At 36.0% G+C, this 26,998-nt stretch overlaps 2 protein-coding genes across 3 annotated transcripts in view; one reads left to right on the top strand and one right to left on the bottom strand.

The window, feature by feature from the left end:
- The window catches only part of Unc50 (Unc50 RNA binding protein), a 212,291-nt gene extending 212,003 nt beyond the window's left edge, over positions 1-288 (bottom strand). Inside the window, exon 1 of one of the 2 annotated variants that reach the window (XM_081752560.1) lies at positions 157-288. In XM_081752560.1, coding sequence (XP_081608686.1) covers positions 157-159 — 3 coding nt within the window. In that variant the 5' untranslated portion in view covers positions 160-288. Of the gene's footprint in view, positions 1-31 lie in introns of both variants that reach the window. The other variant, XM_081752561.1, reaches the window with a different exon arrangement.
- EMC7 (ER membrane protein complex subunit 7) lies at positions 47-26,998 on the top strand. The gene is made up of 4 exons (XM_081752564.1): positions 47-525; positions 13,553-13,811; positions 17,398-17,472; positions 26,088-26,998. The coding sequence occupies exons 1-4, from the start codon at positions 299-301 to the stop codon at positions 26,214-26,216; spliced, it is 690 nt and encodes a 229-aa protein (XP_081608690.1). The 5' UTR covers positions 47-298; the 3' UTR covers positions 26,217-26,998.

The raw sequence follows: 26,998 nt of genomic DNA, 5'->3' as shown, positions 1-26,998 counted from the left end.
CACACAAACAAATTGCACTAACACTTATTACCTTTGCATTTGTCTTCTTAACACGAACATCCTACCACCATTACTGGCAACCGGAAATCACTAAATACTATTTATATAAAATACTTAAAAAACTAACAGAATTCAATCTGAAATAGTATTACAAACCATTAAATATATTTAAAAGCCTATTGATGATGGTTTTCCTCCTTACATTATTTTCATGTGATTAATAATAGCTTCCGTAACTCACATGAACTTCCGTTTCTGATTATAATTGGAGGAATACAGGAAATGGACCGCAGAAAAAATGGCGAAAATGGAATTACGTTGTAGAGTTAACAGTTTGTTGAAGTTGATAGTTATATTTCTTCTAAATGTAGTTGAAGTTGTTCTTTCAGAAACTGATGATGAATCTTTGAGGGAATTGTATAGTATAGAGGGTAGAGTGTATCCACCAGAATCGTTTAGTGCCAACAATTGGCAAGCAATGACTCGTGTGTTAGTTAATGGAGGTGAATTCCTAGGATTTTTAAAGTAAGTTAATTATTGGTAGTGAATTACATGTAAAAATATGTTTCTCAATCATTTTGTGTTCGTTTCCTTTTTAGTGAACATAAAGTTGAATGTAACTTGAATTGTCTTTATTGAGTGTGGTGATCATGCATTTAAAACAAATGTTACGCAATATTAATTTTGTTACGAAAGTGAATTTTAAGTGAATCAGCTACACGTAGATTATGCAAAGGATAATGTTGCTTGTCTTCTGTAAAAACTAATTTCACGGTTAAATAGCTGCGGGGAAAGAGTAGCTGTTGATACTGTCTTTAACGTAATGAATTTGAAGGTCGACCTTACATATTGCTGTAAGTAATGATCTGATTAACTGTACTAATTAATTCGAAGGTCGTCCTTATATGTTACTGTATATGATGATACTGACCCATTATTGGTGGACATTCATGAAATATCTTCTTTTAGCATAAAATGCACTATTACTGCCTTAAAAATTGTTCCTTATGGAACGAGTTGCACTAGTAGGTGCAGATTTACTTTAGGGAATCATGAGTATAATACATGAACTAACTTTAAAATACCGATCAGCTTGTGCTAGCTGGCCACTGAAGAACATGAATGCTATCTAACCGAATCAGGGCAGAAGCGTAGCAGGCTCCTGCCCGCAGTTGCGTCCACAGGGAGCAGGCGCGTCGGCGACGGTAAGTGTACGTATAAACGAAGATGATGGAAAAACACAGAGGCGGATGGCGACTTTTTTTTTTTTTTTTTTTTTTTTTTTTTTTTTTTTTTTTTTGCAAAAGCAAGTATTGACTTTTTCAGTAACTTTTGAAATGTCTTGGGAACAAAACAGACGAGTTCTTTTAGTGTTTCTGCTTTTCAAACATTTTGGTATTCTTACTGAGTAGTTGTCACTTGATTGGTGACTAAAACAAACGCAGTCATTGTGTAAGTGCCACTGGAATAATTCGTATGGTTCATGACTTCGCCACCTCAATTTGAAAAACTGACTAAGCTATTAACTTTAAATTAAACAATAGGAATTGTACGTAAGCGTTGCGTAGAAGCTCGCTAGAGAGTTGAAGGACGACATCCCAAGTAATTTGCAAAATGTTACAGCTCTCTGTACAAATAACCGTTTGAATGTCGTCTAAAGTCCAATCACAGAATGCAAATCGAGAATGTGCTGGTGAATTAATTCGAGGAGACAGGCGCATTATCAGTTTCGAATGTTGCAGTTGCATTGAACGTCTCGTATTGTTTTGCTCAAGGAATAATTGCTTACTTGGGATATCACAGTTTGTGCCAAAATAGGTCCCAAGCAGTTGACTGTTGATGATTGGAGGAGGTGAGTGGAAATTTGGCAAGGAGTTCTGGACATATTTAAAGCTGAATGTGGTCACTAGAGATGAGACCTGATGTATCTGTGAGGTCTGCATGAGCCATAGTAAAGTACAGTCCAAGGAATGGGGCCACAGTGGTTCTCCACGTCTAAAAAGTTCAGTTCTTCCAGATCAGCCCCGAAGGTTATGGCGACAGTGTATTGGTGCACAGGGTATTATTGTTGATTTTCCAAACCATCGTGACACGATGGATAGTGAAACCTGTGCAACCATCCTTAGGAAACGTAAGGAGACAATAAGAAAAAAGAGACCAGTAAAAAACGGTCATTCCATCAAGCTCTATCACGATAATGTACTCTCAGACGTCATTTTTCGCAACTAAGGCGATTGCAAAAATGTGTTTGTCAATAGTGCCTCATGCATAGTATGGTCCTGATTTGGCCCCTTCTTACGTTTACCTGTTTGGACCTATGAAAGAAAATCTACGTGGTTTCAGGTTCAATAATGTGGATGAAGTTAAAGTAGCTTTAAACTCATGAGTCAAGAGGCAAACTGGAATTTCTCCAAAATGATTTCGACAATTGCGCAAATTTGTTCAAAATCCCGTAAACTATATCAAATGATAGTTTTCTGTAGAGGATAGTTCAGGCTATGATACCTTTTGCTGTTATATGTTTATTAATACTTTTTTTATGCCACAGGAGGTATTACTTCGTGATCCACCCTCGTACTAGGATAGTACCTCGAGTCAGGACCCAGAGATAAAAGAAAACAGCTTTACTAACCCTTTTGACACAAACACTGTGTCATGCACACATATCGAAAGTTATCATTCCCTAGAACTTATATGCTTGCTTGGGAGTTTCTTTTCTTCTTCAAAATGCATTTTCCACTCTTTGCGTTTGATGATATAGGATGAAGATGTCTCTTCAATTTTGGGCTTGAAAGTAACTAACGTGCTTTAGGGCAGTGTTCAAATATGGATGGAAAGAAGAAGCTTATCACTGACTTTACGGTACTTTAGGTCCCCAGTTGACGCGCATATATTAGGATGGAATGATTTAAATCACTTGATTTTTTTTTAAATAAAAATCGCTAATTTAAATCAAATTTTGCAGTGAATTAATTTAAGATAAAATGAGTGAAATCCCGTTTTTATTCTGTTATTTCGATGATGGAAGGTACTATATTATGATATGATAAGAAACAAATATAAAATGTATAACAGCTAGACTGTATATTTTACAGTAGTTGAATTATAACCAGTTGGAGTACAGAAGGCCAACTTATGGCTTAGGCCTCAAAAATATTGTCTGGCCTAAATCCTTAATTGCAATTTCAATGTATTTTGTAATTGGTTCAAAACACCTGTACAAAAAATGCATTATAAAATTTCATATATTTCTATTTTTTCAACCAGTACATGTTAGGTACAGAGTACTCAAATTTCTTTTAGGCTTTGGTACTTAGCTACTTACTTTTGAATTAACTCCTACTATCTTGTTATACATGCTTTAGATACACTGCGTAATGCTAAGAACATTCGTACTAGTACTACAGGGTGGCCCAAAAGTATGTATATACCCCTGTATTGATCAAGTATAACATTCTAGCTTATAGATTTATTTGCTTTGGCTGTTCCGAGCTTAAGATATAAGTAAAAAGACATTAAGAACAAATAATAAACAAACTAAGTCTACCTGATGGATAACAATAAGAAATGATATAAAAAGCAATGAGTTGATCAGTACGGGACTGTAAACCTACTTTTGGGCCACCCTGTATATGGTGTAAAACGTTTGATAGGGTTATACCCATAAATGAAACTGGTATTTTTTTGCGTACAAAAATAGTAATAATAATAATATTTGCTGTGCTGTTTTTTGCGTACTAAGTACTATTATCGATTTATCACAAGCCTCAAAACTGTCCCTTTCATACTAGGTACGTAATCGTATTAATCAGGTCTAGCTTACTTATTTTTACTTGTTAAGTGAAGTTACATTCCGTTACTTTCAAGCATACAATTCTACTTTATTATGCCTAAACTTACTGTTTTAATTTGTAGCAACTAAGTATGAATTGTGCAAAACTTAATACAAAATTAAACTTTCTTGTGTCACATAATTTTTTTCCGTCGAAATTTCAGGTCCTCTTTCCTGACTCTTACAGGAGCTGAGTCTTGCAACTATGCCTTGTAATTCTGTACCATAGAATTTACATTTAGCTCTGTATCCTTTTCCACTTGGAATACGAATGAATGAAATCCGTACAGTCGTTTGTACGGCCTGCCATTAGCAATTCTACAGAAAAGTTTTCGAAAGATCAACGGAAAACGATGCATGCGTGAGGGAAGGTGCAAACAAAATGCGTCACAACTATATAGCACAGGGCATGAAAGCGCGAGTTTCCTGCAGAGAGGAAATCACATTTTAAATGAGCATAGGGGAAGTCCCAATTTGGTCTCTTCTTGATACAGATTTGTAACTCTCCCGAAAACTCGCCATCCACCGGAAGAAAATAACCAGTTTTGTCCTCACTTGCTTTGTGTTCAGTTCCAGTAGTTTTAGTGTTATTCTAGCAAGTTTCTTTACTTTCGACAGTTCGGAAGTTTGCACTTAAATGGCATAATTAAACACGAAGTAACAACGTTCTCCTTCCCCAGAACCTTTAAAAGGTAGGTCATATAATTACCTTTTAATTTATTTATAATTGCCTCCGCCCCTATGCCTCCAGAAAGGAGTTACGCGGCCCCGAAGCCAAGAAATGCCTTGTTGGTCAATTATTGGGCAACATAACTATTCCATTGTTGTCGCGGGACAGTCTTCATCGAAAAACACAGACGACATGTTTCAAGCAGAGATGTGTGTGTGTTTGGGGGAGGGGGGGAGAATAATAACATGGAAATAAAATATCTATCCCCATTCTCATAAATGCAATGCCACTATCACGGTATATATATATATATCAATTCTTCAAAAAAATATTTTTCTGACTGACTCAATTTGGTATTTATATTTTCCGTTTATTTAGGTCAGAACCGGTGGGCTCCTTGAGTTCGGGCCCTGGTTGCCTCAGCCTAGTTGTGCCGCTCCTGTAATTAACATTCAATTCCAATTCCTAGCAAGGTTGAAAAAAAAAACAAAAAAAAAAGTGTTTAAAACATGAAAAAGATGTTCAAATTGTTTTAAACATGTTTTAAAACACAAAAAATGTTTTAAACGTTTTAAATAGTTTAAAACATTATTTTAAACTTCTATTTCAAAATCATGTAATAACTTATTTAAGATGTGGAGACACGTTGTGAAGACTCCACGTTCTATGTGCATTGTGATGACTTAACATTCCGTGTTTTCTTTCACTCAGTGACAATTATTTTCGTGTGAAACAGAAACTGCGCAGCCACGTGGATTTAGGCAGAAATCATTCCTATTGAACACTGGTCGCCAGTTTTAAATTTCTAGTCGCCAATGGCGACCAGAAATTTTGCGCCCTGATCTTAGCCTATAGCCGTGCATATGGAAAACAAATAGGGAGTAAATAATTTAATCGTGACACAGTACCAATATTAGACTGGTGTCCATCCCTTCGATTATACGATACTGCTCCCGAGAAGTGGGATCTGTTTTAGAAAATACAGCTGTTACCTAGCTATTTTGCTTCATGTCGTTCTATATGTAATTGTGATATACAAGATATTTCAAATGTCATAGAAACATCGTCACAATTATGGATTACTTAAATAATGTAGATTGTATCATAATTAATAGTTTCGTTTGTTTACGTTGCACATTTTGTTATCTGCACTAATCAATCACTCATCTTTCTAACTTATCATGATGTAATTATGAAACATATCACATCTGGATTCTGTTTAATAGTTTAAAAATTAAGCACTGTGTGATACCAGTTTTACCATATCTTGGATTTTGTAGACAGAAAAGAATAATAATGATAATAATGAATATATATATATAATATACAGAGGGTTAATTCGTGTGTCGATTTCATTTTTTCATTGTGCAAAAGTGGTATGAGGTAAAGCCGTGCAATTTGGTGTAACTTTAGATGAAGAACATAAGTTTTGTTTTGCCATAGAAGCATGTCACTCGTACTAAGGTTTGAAGAGATAGAGGGTCAAAGGTCAAATTGCGATTTTTTCCTTATGGAACCACAATGGTAAATTCTGAAAGAGCCTGAAAAAACGTAAATCGAAGTGATAACAAAGAAAAAGCTGTATGGTATGATTCTATGTCGCAAGCCGATCAAATATGCGTCAATCAAGTTTCACGGTCAGATCAAGGTCACAGGTCATCTTGAGAACCCATTTGAATACACTGAAAACAGCGCAATGTCCTTACCTCATCATGTCAAATGGGTTCTCAAGGTGGCCTTGATCTGACAGTCACCTCTGACCATGACACTTGATTGACGCATTCTTTTTCTTTGTTATCACTTCGATTTACGTTTTTTCAGGCTCTTTCAAAATTTACCATTGCAATCCCATAAGGAAAAAATCGCAATTTGACCTTTCACCCTATATCTCTTCAATCTTTAGTACAAGTGGCATGCTTCTATGGCGAAACAAAACATTGCCCTTCATCTAAAATTACACCAAATTGCACAGCTTTACCTCATACCACTTTTCACAGTGAACAAATGAAATTGACACACGAATTAATCAACCCTCTGTATGTATATATATATATATATAATTTCATATATTTATTTCGAATTCTATTTATTTGATTTTGGAATTGGTAGAACAAAACAGATGCTGTTGTAACTCAACATTTACAACTTTTATTGCAGAAACGTTCCTTATATTTTCCCCCATGATTAGAAATACAGTATATGGGGGAAAAAATTAACTTGAATTATTCACGTTAGTCATTCAGTGTTGCGGGTGGTGTGGTTCCGGGATGTGTGTTACTAACCATGTAATTATCTCTCTTTTAGGAAAAATATTTTTTTTATTAATTCATTTCTTATGATGAATGTCACATATACACCATGTAAATGAGTTTGGTTTGCTTTGGGTGATATTTTCTCGATATTGGAACCGGAAAGTGGTAGTAGATTTCTACAACCGGAAATGGCTGATTTCTACCACTTCCGATTTAATCCAGGCTCTGTCCGTAAGAGCTGTAGAAAAGTCGGGGATGACAGCAGATCTCTTCAGAACCTGTTAGAGGGTGATCAATTAATGAACAAAATCGAAGGTAACACTTCCGCAACCGGGGCCTTCATTGTGAAATTCAATATTCAAAATGGCGCCCACGCGCAAGTACCAAATTATATTTGAACTGAAATATCTTCTCACAGAAACAAGTTAGAAACTTCGTTTTTGTACCAAATTAAAGATAATTGATAGTAGAAGTAAGAAAACTGGATATATTGTCTACATGTGGCCGACATATTTAAAAATAACGGTTATTTGGGCCAAAAATTAGTTTTTCTCGTTTCTCTTTTCATTTCATGAGAAATAACTATAAAATTATTAAAAATATGAAAACGCAGCCCAAACTAATTAAAGGAGCATAATCTTAGCTTTCTATCGTTACCAATATCTTTAGTAGGTCTTAAAAAATGACGGAGCTATTTAAATTTAAGTGGCGCAGGGTGTAGCGTTTTGTGGACTGTTTAATAAATAACCGGAAAAACACTCACTACGCGCGAAACTTTCAAAGTTGTTATTTGTCAACAAATTAAAATAGTCTATTCATTTATCGATAAATTAAAGGTAATAGGTTGCTGTGTCGTAGGAAATGAAATAATAATGTTATTACATTTGTCAAATATTATTATTAACATGTTCATTCATATAATACGTAGCTAATGTAATTATTATTTTGTTTTATTTTGCAGACTTTGATGTCATGAGAATTTACTTTGTCAGAGCTAGTAATATTTAACTAAGGTTTTCTACAGTTTCAATATTTTTACGAATATATGACTTTAGCTGTGCTTTAGAGAATATTTACATATTTCTTTTCAGAGCATAATGTAAAATTACTGACACCAAACATGAAACACTCATGTAATTTTTGAAACAATTGAAGAGGCAGTGACAGATATAACAGGAATTGCACCATTTTCAAGCAGTAATTCACTCAGATACATTTCAAAGACGACAAACTTTGCTTTTGTGCATAGGTAGCCTTTTAAGACATCTTGAATTTCAATTTTGTTTTCCGAGAAAGCCCAAAATCTCTCCATTTGCACCGGTAGGGAGGTGTACATGACAGATTAGTTAGTAGTATAGGTAAGGCGGTTACCCTTTGCTGTCTTTCCCCATTTTTGACCAAGGTGATTAGATAGTCACATAAAATCTCTGCGGGTGCGTGTTTAAACATTGCTGTAGCTCCTGAAGAATACATCAAACAGATCAGCAAATGTTTGTAAACTTTTCATTCGAGTTTTACTATGTTTGTTCATAACATCAGCAATAATTGCTGTATTCATTGACGAATGTCCTTCAAAAACGTACTCAGACGGTCCCAACAACTTTTGCAAAGTAGACAAAGTAGGCTACTTTATTTACTTGACAAAATAGTGGAAGTTTTCGTCTGTGAATGGTCTTCGACAACGGAGGGTTTTTTTTTTTTTTTTTTTTTTTTATTATTATTATTACAAAAATCGCTCGTTTCGGAATGCCACATAAGATTCATGGCTACGTGTCAGGTAATTCAAGATTTCTTCTGCATTAGAATCTGGTATATCTTCATGCGACATGAAATGGTACAACTTCACAGGACTGTGAACTTTGTATGGGATTTCCCTGCGCTCCATAAAATTCTACCGTTCTGTTAACAGAGTTACGAACTTCATCAAGTACATTACCAAGGAACTCATGGGCTGTTTGTGATATACGAAGAATCTGACTGAAGATTTGGCATGTCGAAAGAACTTCGTGGTACGACAGTTCCCACTCCGTAATATAATTAATTTTTTCTGCGCGCCTGACCCATAATTCCTTCCGATAATTTCTTAGATCTATTTATAATCTGTTCACGTATCATGTCAGCGCCAACTGCGCTAAATATATTGTTCGTTCTTCTGACTACGAAGTGACCATTCATGAACTGAGCATTTATTTCCGGGTGTTTAGTCTCCAAATTTCTAATTTGTTTAACATAGAGGGACGCGCACCATAGGAAATTGATTCGATTGAATGCCATAAATACCGGAAACAACTGCTGTACAATATACAGATGCAGCAGCCAGTATCCTTCTCGGTCAGCTCTTATAAGGCTTTTCAGCAGAAATAAAAGATGTAAAAACTGTTCAAGGCAGCGGCACTGCCCTGAGATTGAACTGAGTTTCTCTGAAAAGTTCTGCAAAGATTCGATATTTCGTCTGAATTAATGAGCAACTCCATGAACTGATAAGAGCACGTTAAGCTTGTCTTTCTTTCATAATAGTCATAGTGTCGAATGCTGGATGACAGACGTATAATATTCACCTTCTTCTTCCAGGAAAGCCTTCCTTTAGCATAAACACATCTGCAATCATAAGCATACCTTTCACTGCCCTAACATAGATAGTTTCCTTTAGAATACTCTCGGTTACTTTGGACCCAAAAATTTTCTATGAAAAGAGACTCCAAACCACTACCAGAAATGTACTTTCCTGTGCAGACAAGAAGGTCATGTGGAATGATCCTAGCATGAGGACAATGTTCGAAAATTCATTGCTCCTAAGCTGAATTTCGGTAGCAATGTGATACCCCCCTTCGTCACATACTACAGGCATTGAAAATTGGTTTAAGTGTATAGGTAGGCTCTGGAATTTTTTTCATTGCTGTGTATACACTATTATATTCCGTTACTGGATACGGCAGTTCTGGAAGAAAGCCAACTTGTTTCTTGGAAACATCTGAATCCGTTATTATCGCATTCACAGTATCCCGCGTTAGAGTGGATTCTTTAGTTTCTAGCTCGTATGCAGCATGCATTATGTCTCGAGTAAACTCCCTCTGACGCAGATTATCGATGTCCAAACCATACAGTTCGGGAGAAATTGTCAGCGTGTTTTGAATTGATATAGGTTGTATTTTCCTTTCTTATTTCTTCAATTGCTGAGATGGAAGCAAGAATCGAAGATGACTGAAGGTCTTGCTAATACCGACTTCGACAATTTCGGTTTCGATAGGACTTTTGTTGGCACTTCCCGGAAAAGCACCATGACTGTATCGTGGCTATCACGGATTCCTGACAGAGTAGCCTCTTCATGGTCGAAATTGTCCATAGCTCCTACCGTGAAATTATCACCCTGAAAGTGGCTTGAAAAAGACAAGGTGGAGGAACAGGTCTTTAGTGTATATTGTGCAAGGTTGCTTCGTGCTTGCATGATATCTTTGTAGCCAACTGACACACCTAATTTATTCATAGTTGAAATCAGCTATCTGATTTTGCATTTCTAATGAATTGAATGTGCCACCATCAAACGCATGGGGGTTGCTTTCCTACTACGATATATATCATAGAATAAAGTCTGGAAGATTGACTTCAATAGGTTGTGAAAATTTAGATTTTGTTGGTCAGAAAATTCTTCAATATCATTTTCACTGTCTTCGTAAGTGATATGTAGATCTTGGCTTGCGTCCCAGATATGATGTTCAGCATGACCACTTGTAGCACTTCTGCTAGGAAATCCAAAAGAGGTTGAGGAATTCTAGTTGTTGGCCAGGACTTATGAAGTAGCTGACTGTCCCCAAATTCTCTTTCAATACCGAAGTCTGTGTGAAGGAGAGCCGTTCGTACTTCTTTCGCTGCACTCGTATGTTAATCGATCTCAGTTTGTCAGCTACTTCGGCACTAAATAATGAGTTGAAACCTAGAATCAGTTTATTTCCTTTCGAAGGCTTCGAAAACCTTATTTTTTTCTCCAAAGTTTAACTTCGTTGTTATTAAAAGTCAGTTCACTGTTTCCATTAATCAACTCTCTAATTTCCGACAATGTCAATCCACACCTTCATCCAATAGTTTCTCGATAATTGGCGCCACTTTATAAACCACTGCACTTTTATTAGTTTTCTTAGACTCGGTAGTTGTACTATCTGATTTCTGAGAATATTTATTGAACCTCAGAAGATAGTGCTCAAGACAGGCCTTATGATAATAGAGATCTGCACCGAAAACAGGTAATTCATTCTTCAAGTCAGAAATTCTCGTAAATCAGTCATCTTTAAAGAACATGGTTGCGGATAAAAATGTAGTTGCACGATTTGATTCACATATTGTGTACTTTTGTTTAATTCCGTTGTGTTTCTCTTTCCCACATACTACACATAAAACATTTCTTGCTTTCTTGTTTGAAGATGGTGATTGTCGAACTGGAATATCTACTCTCATTTTCTTTGCCATTGGCTCAGATTGAGATTTTGTTGAACGTTGATCCAGCTCCTCATTTTCACTACGTTCTCTTTTCATTTTCTTCCGTAACAACACATTCTTGTTTGAATATAACATATAGAATGCGTCATTACAATTATTCACAAATTCTGCACCTCGCTGAAGATCCTTAAGTCTTTTCAGAACACCATTCTTGCGAATTTCAGTCGCAGCTATGACATCTTCTCTCCCTCGGAAAGACAACATTGTTTTACCTGAAGATTTGTCACAATTCTGGCAAATGATGCAGGCATTTACGTCTAATACGGATGCATAGGAAGATGTGTCTCGTGATAGGGAGATGCTAAACAGGTTTTCTATAGTCATTGTCTAGAATATTGGTCCCAACTATGGATTTTTATTATTACACTGTCCACATTAGAGTCTGCAACATTAGCTACATATTATATGAATGAACATGTTAATAATAATATTTGACAAATGTAATAACATTATTATTTCATTTCCTACGACACAGCAACCTATTGCCTTTAATTTATCGATAAAATGAATAGACTATTTTAATTTGTTGACAAATAACAGCTTTGAAAGTTTCGCGCGTAGTGAGTGTTTTTCCGGTTATTTATTAAACAGTCCAAAAAACGTTACACCCTGCGCCACTTAAATTTAAATAGCTCCGTCATTTTTTAAGACCTACTAAAGATATTGGTAACGATAGAAAGCTAAGATTATGCTCCTTTAATTAGTTTGGGCTGCGTTTTCATATTTTTAATAATTTCATAGTTATTTCTCATGAAATGAAAAGAGAAACGAGAAAAACTAATTTTTGGCCCAAATAACCGTTATTTTTAAATATGTCGGCCACATGTAGACAATATATCCAGTTTTCTTACTTCTACTATCAATTATCTTTAATTTGGTACAAAACCGAAGTTTCTAACTTGTTTCTGTGAGAAGATATTTCAGCTCAAATATAATTTGGTACTTGCGCGTGGGCGCCATTTTGAATATTGAATTTCACAATGAAGGCCCCGGTTGCGGAAATGTTACCTTCGATTTTTTTCATTAATTGATCACCCTCTAACAGGTTCTGAAGAGATCTGCTGTCATCCCCGACTTTTCTACAGCTCTTATGGACAGAGCCTAGACTAATTTAATTATCGGCTCTTTTTTACCAACAAACTCTTTTCTAACTTGATTCTCTACATCCTGGCCAAATTTCATGGTGATTCATCTAGTAGTTTCTCCGTGGGTTTTCTCAGGGTACTCCCGTTTCCTCCCACTTTCTCATTCCATCAGTTCTTCCTTTTATCATTTACTTGCCTTAATCATCGTGTCCCTTAGTCTAAAAAATGCATAATAGTAGGACGTTAAACTGAAATATTTCATTGCGTTTCCATCAAGTTGTTCGTGAAATTTTTGTTTGTTCACTTGTCTCCCGAATAGATTTACAGACGGGGTAATTATATAAAGCAATTTCGTTGAACTAGACTGCGTTGAACAAACTGTTTTAGCGACTGTTCCTACTTGAAGAAATTGTAGTTTATTTCTTGTTTTATACCCTGAGTCATGAGTGCCCGTAGAAAACTTACCTAGGGGGGGACATCTTCCTGGTTGCTGTATTACGTTGGTGTGCCAGCCCACCCCCCTTCGGGCCCCTATGCCCAGAGTTCTCTTCTCATTACCAGTAATAGACATGAAGTGAATAAACGTCTAGAGATTATTCATCTGTACACTTTAAAAAATTAAAATCGTTCGGCAGTAGTTTTTGTCGTGAATAGCGTATATATGAAACCGATTGCCATCGTTTAGAAAACAGTGACTTCTGAAATATTAAGGTGATATTGCAGAATTAAATAATGCGCCAAAAGATATCAAATGGCGAATGAATCATAATCATCCCCTTACAATATTTCACAACTGAAAAACATTAAAATCCAAATTTCTTATTCTTTATTCCTAGCCAACCAGCTGTTCTTTTATGCACGAGCACACTAAAATATTTCACTCCATAAGTGAACTTTGTGGTGGACAAACACCGTGTGCATGGGTTTCCTCGGGGTTCTCGCGTTTCCTCCCACTTTCTTCATTCCACCATTTCATTCATTCCTCATCATCACCGTCTCCTTTAGCCTAGCCGGCATAATCGTGAGACGTAAAATTCAAAATTCATTTAATTTATTCCAGAAAATGGTATTTGTAAAGTTAATCAATAAAAGTTGTATCATTAAGTGATTTGTGTGTGCATTCTTTGTAACAAGAGTACTTATTTCAGGAAGTATCTATTGATGTTAATTACTTGCATATAAATTTCTAGTTTTAATTGAAGTTATTTTTTAATTTTTTCAGAGAAGATGGAACATTCACTATAAATAATGTCCCTTCAGGGTCGTACGTTGTTGAAATAGCAAATCCAAATTTTGTGTATGACTCAGCCAGAGTTGAAATTAATTCGAAAGGGAAATTCAGAGCCAGAAAAGTAAACTATATTCAAACAAATCAGGTGATCCAAGTGCCATATCCTCTCAAACTGAAGCAGATTGCAAAATTTAGGTATTTCCAGATACGAGAGCAGTGGAGAATAACAGACTTCTTGTTTAGTCCAATGGTAAGTACAGATCATATGTATATATTACGTTTTTCAACTTTTTGATTGCGAATATTGTTTATACGTGTCCAAAATGGCGGAATGAGCACATTGATTACACAACCACACACAATAAATAAAAGTTCTGTTCATCGGACCCCGATGTATTTTATTACGCAGAATCGAAATTTCGAAACCCCAAGATAATCGGCCGTGTCAGTGTTTTTTTTATGGGCAATAAACTTTAGTGATTTTGCATAGGAAGAATACACGTAAGACAACCATACAAAAAAAAAAAAAAAAAAAAAAAAAACTGTGTAGTGGGCTCCATGGTGTGAATTCGATGTATTTTGGTACACAAAATCCAAATTTCGAAATTCCAAGACGATCAATTTTTTTTAATAATAATAATAATAATAATAATAATAATAATAATAATAATAATAATAATAATGGGCGGAAAACTAGCGAATTTTGGTACGTAAGACAGCACATAGGTTTTTCGCTCATAAAACAAAATTGACATGGTCAATCGTCGTGGAGTTTCGAAATTTGGATTTTGTGTAACAAAATACATCGAATCCATATACTGGGGTCCGGTGCATAGAACTTTTTTTTTTGTGTATGGAACTGTGTCATTATTATTATTATTATTATTAAAGATTGGATATTTAGATACTAAAATCTTGGAAAATAAACAAATTAGTATTTATAATTCAAAAAATATGCAATTCAATACAATAGATACTTAAATCTTGGTGAAGGTAATTAAAGTAAATATTCAGTGACGTATGAAAGCTGTTAACTCATTCATAGTGTTCAAAAAAAATATAGAAATATTAATGAAGAGAAAATGGCTCCGCAGGTAATAACCCTAGCTCTGAATTGTAGAGAAAGAATTGGTCTCGGCATTTACGATTGTATGAATTTTCGAGCAGTGGACAGAGGACCGCCCTTATGTATGTTTTAGCGTTAGAAGAAGTGGCAGTGACTGCAGTCATAGTATTTGGTAAACTGTTAGGATGCGTTGGTGGAATAAAATAAAAATTAGGAGAATTACGATGCTTCTCAGTATTTTGATTTGCAAGTGTCTGTTCTCCTAATGTGAACACAGTGGTAATTGATTGTGAACTTGGTATAATATAGAAAGCAAACACTGTTTTGGGGGAGGACGTTACCGTGCAAGGTGTTTCTACCACCTATGTGACAGTGCATGGCATAAGATACAATCTCATGCACACACACAACGTTATTTCAGATGACAATTACAAACTCTTTTTTTCTTTCCTTTTTTTTTTTTTGACAGATTGATTCTCTAGCATTTCTGCCCGTAGATGATGTGAAACATGGAATGCAATATCTACATGATTTTTTCCCAACAAAAAGCATGGAGTATTTTGATTTCACTTTTGACAATGAAATATACGTTAAAGGTAGATAGGGAAATAATCATGAGATGAGATGAAAAGGGTTGCTCCGCGGTTCCTCCCTCCCCCTTCTCATTAATGTGAAACGTTTATGTTAACTCTTTCCAATGATGCGAGGATTAGGAGATTAAACATCCTCCAATTGGAGGTTAGAATCGAGGAAGAAAATGAAGTGGATGCACACAAAGTCCTTGCTGTAAAACAAATGCTTGTAACTTCTCTTAAAATAATAATAATAATATTGCAGTGAAATAAAAGTTAAGATCTTTATTGAGATTTCATCATCGCCATACCTCCAGCTGGGCTTCGTTGACATTTATACATCCCTGCAGCCTCCGGCGAAATCCATGAATACTGTTCCGTGTGGTGGCGTCAGAAATATCATGGATCACTTCACTAATTTTACCTTTAAGATCCTACAAGTCCTTTGGGTTTTTCAAACACCTGTGTCTTAACGTGACCCCATACCCAAAAATCACAGGGTGTCAAATCGAGGGACGTGTAAGGCCAAGAGGTGGGGCCTCTGCGCCCAATCTATCTGCCAAGTAGCTCACGATCAAGATAGTCCCTGACGACTTGTGCAATATGTAGAGGGCTCCATCTTGCTGGTAGTGGATCCGATCCTTCATTCCGAACCCAGCCAATTCGGGCATCAAGAAATTTATAAGTATATGAAGATGTGTCTTCCATGCCAGTGTTTTGTCGCAGAAGAACGGGCCTATAAGATGGTCCATAAATATGGCTCACCACACATTCACTTTCGGGCTGTCTCTTTCGTGCGTTTCTTATTCACGAGGATTTTTCAGTTCATCAAACAGGACATTTGTGCCTGTTTAGCCTCCCTGAGACATAGAAAGTTGCCTCATCTGAGAACATGAGTAACTGCAAAAGCTCTCTATCATAATCCAGTCGTTTCAGCATCAGTTTACAGAACTCCAGTCTCGTATCTTGATCTTCTGTCAGTTCATGCGCACATTTAATTTTGTACGGTTTGGCTTTCAAAATGTTCACGCAGTATCTTGCACATCGTTGACTGAGGAATTGCTAACTTCAGCTACCACCATGGAATCCGTTTTCTTGGAATTCTCTCCAGGCTGTTGGCAACTCTTCGCACCATGTTTGGGCTCACTTCTGGCCAACCACTTCTTTGATATCAAAAACATTCCCGGTAGCCAGAAACTTGCTGTGTCAACTCTTTATACTCCTGACATCAGGAGGTACTCTTTTTATACAATCTCCTAAAGTTTCACTGCACCAACACACCTAATTTCAGTTCTGCATACCAACACACACACACACACACACACACACTGTGCTTTCTCTTGCACCGTCGCCATTTTAATGATCTTCGTTGTCACGAGTGTTGCCAACCTCAATATTATTGATAGTATTGCCAATCAAGAGATTTACATATTATCGCACAATTTAAAATGTATTTCATTGCAATGTTATTATTTTTAAAAAGGTATAAGCATTTGTTCTATTGTAAGGACTTTATAACAGTTCTGTAGAATCCAGTAATATACTCTAGGACTGAAATGCAGAGAAAGGGTTTTAAGGTTGTTTGGCAATTTGCAAAATCACCTGCGTATTGTGTCTGTGCTTGTATTGACTATGTCGCATGTCGTTTTAGTAGAAAGATAAGAGCAGATGTAATCTATTCTTGAGGTGCTAAATCCTTGTCAGGAAACCGTTTTTTGTTATCTGTTACCGTGTTTGCTCTATTTTGATAAACGTTGAAACCAGAAATAGTAAATTTCTACCTCTTCCGGTTTGAATATACAATTAAGGGAGGAGATGGAACCTATTTTGGGGGCAGTGGATCCATATGGAAAAACCACTTCTTGCTACCTCCTACTGTTTTTGCTCTTTATAACGTCGACAGAGAGACGGGCGGACATAGCCATTCTACAACACTTACGATACTTACGCATCACATAGTTTGAAAGTTTCGTTTTAAACCATACAGAAAGTTAAATAAATGCAGCATATAAATATTGAATAACCATTTAACAACGAAATAGACAAATATTTCATACGTACAAACAAATAAATTATTGCATAAATATAAAATATGTATCGGTTAACAATTTGGAGTCCTATAAATAACAAATATGCTAATTTTAAGCCAAATATTCAGTGCAAGTTCAGTCATGACTCTTCTCTTTTTTCATTCGCAGGTTGTGATGATGGTCCTCCCTCTTGTCTTAATTATGATACTTCCTAAGATGATGAACGACCCTGAAACAAGAAAGGTTGGTATAATACGTAAATTGGATAACAGCTGATATTTGCACGTTTTCACGTTACTTAATAGCCCTTCAGAGAGTTTTTAGTTCTTAAGAATGAGGGACAAAGATTCCGTTTAGTGATCGCTCGGAATAGGCTTATTATGTGTCAACAGATTATCTGAGGTTCATTTCAGATAAACTGATAGATCAAAAGAAATTTTCTTCGCACCACGCTTAGGCACGTGATCTGATATACGTGATGTTTCATGTTCCTCTTTCTACCTCAACCCCGCAAACAGATATATAAAATGTATGTAAATCTTCTATATATACATATAAGTGACTATGTTTGTGAGTTCATAACTCTTCAACCACTTGACCAATTTGTATAAAGCTTTCAGCATAGATGAGGTTCGGGCCTGGGATGGTTTTTATAAGTTCACTTTGACGGTGCAACTTAGGGGAGGGGGGAGATGTATAAAAATGATCTAAAATGACCGATAATAGTATAGAATCCATAGTTTTCGGGGTCACTGAGATGAACAATGACACTCCGATACCGTTTAAATACAAATTCAGGCCCCATTAGTACTCTTAAGGGTGGATGGTGACATGTAAAAATAGTTGAAAATTACCGACATTAGTGTTGAATTCATAGTTTTTGCGGAGTCCCTAAGTTGATTGGTGCCAGTTGTAGTGCCCTTTATGTCCAAAATGAAACGTATTCTCCCATGCGAAGAACAGGCATACTGCTAAGTATATCTCAAGAATTAATTATAACTTTAATGATAGTTTATATATCTGAAACACTTTATTACATATATCTGTATTAGTGAAATAAGTAACACATCTTTTAGTACAGTAGAAAAATTAAATGAACACTTGTCGTTTTCTTGGTAAGTAGGGTTGTGAAAAATGAAGTTGGATTTGTGAACGATGATAAAATCAGAAATTGAATATATATATTTACTGTTTCATACAATAATTTCATATTGATACCCTTTCCAAGTAAAAATATAGTCTGTATGAGAAATGTATCAAAGCGCTAACATGACTGTAGCAGAATTTGAAAGGATAAGGAAACTACACGTGTCTCGTCCAACCCTCTTATAGACAGATGTTCTTACATTATGGGGAAAAAAAATCAACAGGATTGATTTGACTCACAACCTTTCCTGATTCTTAAATGAAAGAACCACGGAAATAAATTATAACGAATATGTTCTAATTTCTAGAAATTCAATTTAAAAAATACGGCTAATGTGAAACCTTCAGTACATAAATAATAATAATCGAATCCTCTTGTAAAGACAAAAATTAAAAATTGCAGTTGTTAGTAATGAGGTTTGATAGTGACTAACAGGAACAGCAGTGCCTTCTCAACATCAGGTGCAGGCAAATTCGGATGAAAAGTTAGATTTCACACCATACTCTGTATTTAAAATACGTAGTCAAGATCAGCGACTTGCTTTCCCCTTCTGCAATGGAACAAAGGTGGGGAGAGGAAGATTTTGGTTTGATTACCGATCAGCTTATCTAGAATGAATAGTAAAAAATATACCTTGACAATTACTTGGAACCATTGTATAATTCCGAGAGTCTAGGTGCTCCCTTTCTCAAATCGGAATTGTAAAAGAGATGTCTTAATGAAGTTAATCTTCTAATATTACATCTTTCCCACTATTAAGAACTTCTAGAAAAATCAGCTATTAATCCGTTATGCAGATACTAAGAAATAATTTGAGTTTGCGTGATTGAAATGTCCGTTAGCGTGTGTCACCTTCAAATCCCTCCCTCTTCATAGAAAAAGATACAAATAATAAATAAATAAAATAAAATAAAAGCCACTCTTTAATCCGGCATATTCAGGACCACGCCCGTGCTCCGAATACCGAAGATAAATCACTCTAGATAAAAATTTAAACGATTAAAACATATATTTTACGTGTTTGTACATATTCTGAACCTGTGCAGACGATATAAATATCTTACAAACTATTGTATCATTGTAGCAACTGCGGGTTTTAAAAATTATTTTATTTATAAATTAGTAGAGTATAAAAATTTAATTGAAGCACTAAGTATTTATTTAATTGAATATTCTTGTATTAATTAAAAAACACAGTACAAACGAAAATTTAACACAAAACAATGACATTTAAAACAAGTTGTAATGAGCTGCTCTATGGGCCAAAAAATAATCGCGTTACTTAGTCACTGATATCCTGTTGCGTCTGTGGTTCGGATCTCTCTTTAAAAATCATTACGGATTATACACAAATTTACGATAGCTTTTGTTGGAATTTACCTGAAAAAAAAAAGCAAGCGGCTCGATCGTTGCTGGATTACAGAGACTGCGAAATTGCAGAATACCTGATTAGTGAGTCGTTACTGTCTCGTTACTGCAGTCTCCGGCTGCATCCAGACGTTTTTGACAGCGCTCAGCCAGCGAATGGATTCTATGTTGAAAGAAGTCGGCGAGGAGTCTGCGATACGAAAAAATCCGCAACTTCATTTAACACCGACTGATCATCTAGGAAGCTTCCTTGCCAAATAGTGATCGAGTTGACGGAAGAGATGTTAGTTAATGAAAAGGAAGCTAGGAGAATAGGGAAGGAGGATGAGGGAAGGGTTTTATACTAGTACTCATAAATACACTGTCCTTTGAACGTACGCAATACGCAGGGTTGTAGTCGAGGGTAAACGATGGTATACGCCGTATACCCTCTGCTTAATCTTAGTTATTAGAATATACCTTCTGCTTCAAGGCATATAGTTATTTTTGTTTCCTTTATATTCATGTAATAGGATTATCACTCCAGTAATAAATTACTAGATTACTTTCTTTTCTACGCTGTTCTTAGCCTCCTCAATATATCGGTCATGCGGATTTTTTCACTTTTCTGCGATCACAAAAAAAGATTGGGTACGTAGGATTAGAATTCAACGTCTGTTGTAGCATCGAGCCTACATGAGACGTAAACCTACATGGAATCTGAACCTCTTAAGCTTCCGTCGGGAATCGAACCCGGTCTCTCATGCCAAAGACTCATACGCTAATAGTATAGCTACGAAGAAAGATCAGAAAAGAGAGAGCAGGAGGGAGAGAAGTAAAAACAAAGTAAGAAGATTCCGTTATCTCTGTCTATATCCGAGTTTGTGTTACTTTGATCTGAAAATCAATACGAAAATTTTGTTTACTTTGATATTCCTATTTGCACCCTACTCTTTGTCACAGTTTTCTTAATTCCTTCTGGTACATCGGGGCGCGATTTTCTCTGTTCTTTCTCGCAATGGGTTCCTTTTGCTTACCTACACCCATTAATGCTAATAATGGAGTGATATATCTAAGAAGCATCGTCAAGAAAATAGTATAAAATGCTTTCAAATTGTAAAATAGTGTCAGACCTTTTATATTTTAATCGAATTGTTAATGTATGCGTTTTATTTCAGTTTTTTTATTGACATAAATGTCCTTTATGCGAATCGCAGATGTTCACAACAGCGTATACCCTGAGAAAATTTTAGAATTACAGCATTGGACGTACGTTGCCGTGCAGCATGAAAACATCATATATGTTAACCATTATTGGACGCTTGCAGATAAGATTGTTCTTGATTTAATGGAGTACAGCACTTTACGATATACAGTAATGGTTTCATCTCTACGGAGAAAGATATACAGTAATGATTTCATATCTACGGAGAAAGATATACAGAATCGCTATTTCAGCAACCACCCTATATGTCAATCACAAGCTACTGTGTAACCGTTCCGTTTTTCATCAGAAGCGACAAATCCGATACAAGAAATATACAAGATTATTCCTTACACCAAAGAACTGCACACTTGCACACACATATTCTCCTTGTTAGCCGACGTCAACTCATGTGCCACCCATAAATCGAACATTTCACCTTACCAACTGCGCCGAGCCACCGAACGACATTGGTATGATGAATACCTAACTCATGTTAGTGCACAAACATTTTTCCGAAGATCCACTTCCGCAATCTTCCTGAGGAGTGCATCAGAACTGCGATGGTGACCATGCGGTTAATTTTTTAATGTATGTTACTAGCACTAAATTTCACAAACCAAGAGCATATGGTGCTTTCAGTCATCACTCCTTGCTCAAATGTACTTTTGATGTTTTTCGCGACTAGTTATGCAGAATGTCCAGCTTGAACTCGTAAAGCAAGTAATTATGTTTTCAATTATATGTTCTTTTTTAGTGCATTTTCACACGACCCTGTTCAACAACAATGCTTCGTGATTGACTCGACACCCCAGCCTCTTTCCTGAAGATGAGCTCCCTCATGACTGTGGTTAGCGTACACAATTTTCGGTGGAAGCCCATGTGGTTCAAATCCCCTCTTAAGCTGTAGGTCCACATCTTATATAGCCTAGCTGCTGAAAAGGATTGTTGAACTTCAACAGTCAGTCAACGTATTTCCTGAACATGTACAAAGTTCGTGACATTGTATGTTACACCTCGGTTCATGCATTGGGCGCGTTACAGAGAATAGTTGCCACCAACGTAAAAGCGGGTATTTTAATAGCACCACTCCAGTAGAAGTTCACTAATAACACATCAAATATTCATTTTTGTGTAAAGCTGTTTTGGATGCAATCAATCTTATAATTATAGGTCGTTCGCGCAATAGATACATTGTCACTACAGATTAAAACTCTTCGAGGTTCTTAATAGTGGGTTACATAGTACGAATTGAGAACAAACCTCTTTACAATAATTCTCAATTCATTTTAAAGTTTTTACTAGTATTTCAATTCAGATTGGATCAGTTTTAATTGGATTATTTCTATCATCCTAATTGCATTTACTTTCTTGTCGGGCGGCATAATATTTTGTAATAATTGTGATTCGTATTTCTTCTTGTCGAACTTTTGAAAACACATTGTGGTACACTTTCGTTTTTGGTGCGAGCGGTCCCGGGTTCGATTCCCGGTGGGGCCATTCAGTTAAAAATATGTAAGAAATCTTTCTGGTCAACTATCCCGAGTGAGGGTTTCCTCATTCACACCAGGCAGTCCTTCCCCACTTTCCCGGATAGTGTACTCGCTGAGGGACGTCATCCTTCATATGGGGCGGGCTTAAGGTCATTCATTCCGGTCATACCCAGAAATATATACATATGTAAATACATTTTGAAAACACATAAACGGTTATTATCATGTAACGACTTAATAATTGAATAATAATATTTAACAGTTCCTTGAGGTTACTGGTACAGTGAAACTTGTATAAAGCGGAAAGCGAAGGGTCCAAATTTTGTTTCCGTTTTGGACAGATTTCCGTTTTATACAAATCTGAAAATAAATAGCTACAAAAATAAGACAGATGGAATTGGTTTTATAGTTTACCTTTATATTTGCTCTGGAACTTCAAAATGCAGTCTTTCATACTCTGCACACACACACACACACACAATATTTTGTATTTTTGTAGTTTTCAGGACACACAATACTTAATATTCTCACAGCACGAAAACACTTCAAATGATGTGAACACTTCAAATAAATGCAAGAAAATCTACTGAAACTCAAGATGCAGTTTAGAAAGTTACACAAACTATTTTTAGTTGCAGTTTACCAACATCATCCTCCCCTATGCTTATTCACATTTTTCTACATTTTTTTCAAGGTAAGTTTTTTTGTTCTTTGCGACAAGACTTTTTTGTAACACTTCCCTGGCAGAATAGAATTGCTCTAGAAGGTCTGAATAATTTGAGTCAACCGCAAATTCAATGAGGTCTTCAACATAATGAAGAGCTTCTTTTAAAGAACCAATTTTAGGTTCTCTGATTTCTTCGACTTCGGTGACATCGTCGTCTTTTAATTCTTCAGTTTCAGGTCCATGCAAGAGATCCGCAGCCGATTCAATCGTAGAATAAGTTACTACATCTTGATCACTTGAAATGTAAGCTGTTCCGTCATCCGGTTGTCCATTTTGTTGACACAAGAGTTTAACGGCTTCAGCAGTCTCCGTTATTTCTGGTATGTCAGAAGTTTCCCAAGAAGAATTTTCAGTAAACCCAGCTTTCATAAAACATTTAGCAATGGTTTCCTTTCTAATTCTTTTAGCAGAAACAGCAGTCCAATTTACAGCATCAAGTACAGACACCGATTTCACTAACTGGCTTGCAGAATTGCTTGATGACATGTTACTTACTAGAGATTCCAGCACCAATCGCCTGTAGTGACTTTTAAAGGTGGAAATTACACTTTGGTTCATAGGTTGTGACACACTTGTAGTATTCGCAGGAAACCAAGCCATAGTAACGTTGGACAATTTTATATGGGGATGGCATGGAGCATTGTCCAAGAATAACAGAACGTGACGATTTTCTTTCTTCATCTTCGCATTGAAAGAATTTAACCATTCTTCCATAATGGTACTTGTCATCCAAGCACTGTTGTTGTTTCACCACACAACTGGCAGACATTTAACATTTACATTTTTAAAGCAACGAGGTTTTGCAAATTTCCCAATCACAAGAGACTTTTCCATTTCTCCTGTCATGTTCGCGCATAAAAACACAGTGAGTCTTTCTTTCGACATTTTCCCCCCTGTATATTTCTCCCCCACGCAATGCCAACGACTTGCTCGGAAGTGCCCGAAAGAATAGACCAGTTTCATCACCATTAAAATGTCATTTGGTTCATAGTTTTGTCAGTTTACGCACCTTGGGGATCCACTCTTCAATTGCTTTCGGATCGACATCTTTTGACTCACCACAAATTTCTCTCCACACAACATTATGCCAAGATTTAAAACTGTTCAACCACCCCGACGATGCTTTAAAATCAACTTTACCAAAGATTTGACAATTGAAAGAGCTTGAGCTTGTAAGGTAGGACCAGAAATTGTCGATCAAGCACTGGCACTTACAAGTTTTTCGATCTGGCACTTACAAAACACTCCCATACAAGTTCGTTTATTTTCTCGTTGCCCGCTTCGCGTTGCCATTCCCTTCCACCCAGCACTTCAGAATTTTGACCTTGTTTTTTTAAGTGTATTATAAATTTGTGTTTTTCCGCACCTAAAACGGCACATGTTTTCTTTCACCGAAATTTTGTCCTTTTTCTTGGATTCAATGATTTGTACTTTATCACCCAAAGTACGAGTCACGTGTCTTTTAGCCATTGTGTGTATGGCTAAAATAAAAACACTATAGAAAAACAGCTTGTTTTAACCACAGAAGAAAAAATAACAATACTGAACACAAACTCAGAACACTGTAGAAATGAACTTGTCTCTCGCTCCACTCCCCCTCTAGTTATGTTTTTGATGACAACTTTCTGTCATTATGCTCGAAATGCATTTGCTTGGGGCAAATTTAGTGAACCGTGAACAAGCACCAGCTGTAAATGAAGATTCTCAGATTTTGGAGAGCACAAAGACTTGTGGACTCTAGCATTAATTTAAGATCAGGTGAAGTTCACAGGTAGAGGATTGAAAGCAAATGCAGATAGAAAAAACGGTACATGAACAATAACCTGTCAATCATCTGCTTCAGTGCTTCCGAACAGTAAAAGATCGTCATAGGAAAACGAGGTCAAATCTCTGGCGGTATTTTGTGATGCATTATTTCAAGGCAAGAACTAATGGAGGAGGGTTCACTTGTTCTATTAAGTGGCATACCAGATCCATATTGATCTCTTCACCTCCAAATAAGACACGCACAAGAGAGATGAAAGGTAACGTGCTCCAGCCTTCCACTGCGAAAAAGAGATTCCGTTTTATGCAAGCTTCAAAGGTTCCCTGGGACTATTTTTGCTTTCCGTTTCCGCGTTAGGGAAGATTCCGTTTTACAGAAACTATTTGTAAAGGAATTCCCATAAGAGCTGCCGGGACTTTGAAAAATGTCCGCTATAGACAGATTTCCGTCTTATTCAAGTTCCGGTTTAAGCAAGTTTCACTGTAATTAACAATAAAAATCACAATCAGTACTCTAAAACTCGTGTAGGAACACTTTAAGTCCAAAGTCACCTTAAAGCAAGATTTCAAAGGTTGTTTTTGTATGTGTGGAAGTTCGACAGTGTGGTAAATTGCTAAATATCCAGTGATGCAATCCGCGGCAAAAAAAACCTGCAACATGAGCATGTAAGTTTATTGTGAAATGACGAAGTCTTTTGCCCCAAAATAAGTGTGCACGGGAGGAGGCCGAGGTTTATCCTGGCGTGATTCCTTCCACTTAAGACGTTATGTTCATTCCCTGTGCTGTTAGGCGTAGTTTCACAATAAACTTACATCCTCATGTTGCAGGTTTTTTGCCGCGGATTGTACATTCTGAAGTGGAACTGGCTAGCCAATGATTGGTAGAGTAGAAATTGTTTATAAAAATCAATCGTTCATATAGTTGGTGGGTTACTTAAGTTTAAACATCGATCATCTGTGTAACGTGAGCATTAGGGCTACGGTGACTTGTTGGATCACTGCATTGTCAAAGGAGACAAAAATTCTTCAGAAATATATATATATGTATTTTTGAATATATGTATATAGAGCACATAAGTTACACACCTAGTAATAGCTTGTACTAAAACAAAGTGTTTCCACTATGTCCAGTAGATACATGTACCAAGTATTGTTTATTTTTTATTGTTGTTTCAGGAAATGGAACAACTGAACAGTCTTACCAAGTACGATATGCCAGAAATGTCAGAAGTATTAACGTCATTCTTTGCGGGCGGTGATGCGAAGAAAACAAGAGCGATTAAAGCAAACAAGAAGAGGCAATGAGAATTATTGTTGTTAGTGTAATCTCTCCAAAAGATTTTGTACATATTATATATACATAAATATAAAATCACACACCCGTTCACGTATTATCTTCAGCGAAGAACAAATTCATAATTTCTCAAACTTATTTCGGTTCTTTTTTTTATTATATTATTCCTATGCACTGCACGAAAATAACATCCCATTCTTTTGAAGTCTTAAAAATGTTTTTTCCAGCGATTGTGATCTTTTCATGAATAATCGATGTGTATAATATATCCTTCGATTCATTTTTGTAATTTCTCTTCACGATCTTCTAGAATTTCCTTTCTGATTATGTAAGTCTATGCAAAATTTTTAAAGTATTATATATCAAGAAAATATATATCTATCTAAGAAGTGATCTCCAGTGAAATGACATTCATATTATGACGTCCCTTTATTTATAGAAAAAAAGAAAGATTGAAATAGTCGTAAACAAATTAACTTCCGTTAAGTTTGTATGTTGAAGAGTCTGTATAACATTGTTGTTCCATTTTTTTTCTATCATTCGTGAAGTTTGGTAGTGCACTTACTCGTAATAAATAGTACGTTCATATTTTTATCTTGCCATATTTAGCACAAAAAGAAAAAAGTTTTTGTTCAGAGAAGGTTCACAGAAAGTTTCATTTGTACGGTGTTAAGAATAACATGTTAAGCGGATCCCATTTCATGTGTATGTGATCTGAGTATTTCTTGTTGACTTTTTTTTTTTAAATTATAGGTAAGAAGAAGATATTTGAACTTTGAAAATAAAATAAAAA

The sequence above is a fragment of the Thermobia domestica genome, chromosome 3, assembly GCF_964235325.1.
Source record: "Thermobia domestica chromosome 3, izTheDome1.hap1.1, whole genome shotgun sequence".
Classification (NCBI taxonomy): Eukaryota; Metazoa; Arthropoda; class Insecta; order Zygentoma; family Lepismatidae; genus Thermobia; species Thermobia domestica.
The sequence above is the reverse complement of the archived record's forward strand: the minus strand, read 5'-3'. Positions and strand labels throughout refer to the sequence as shown.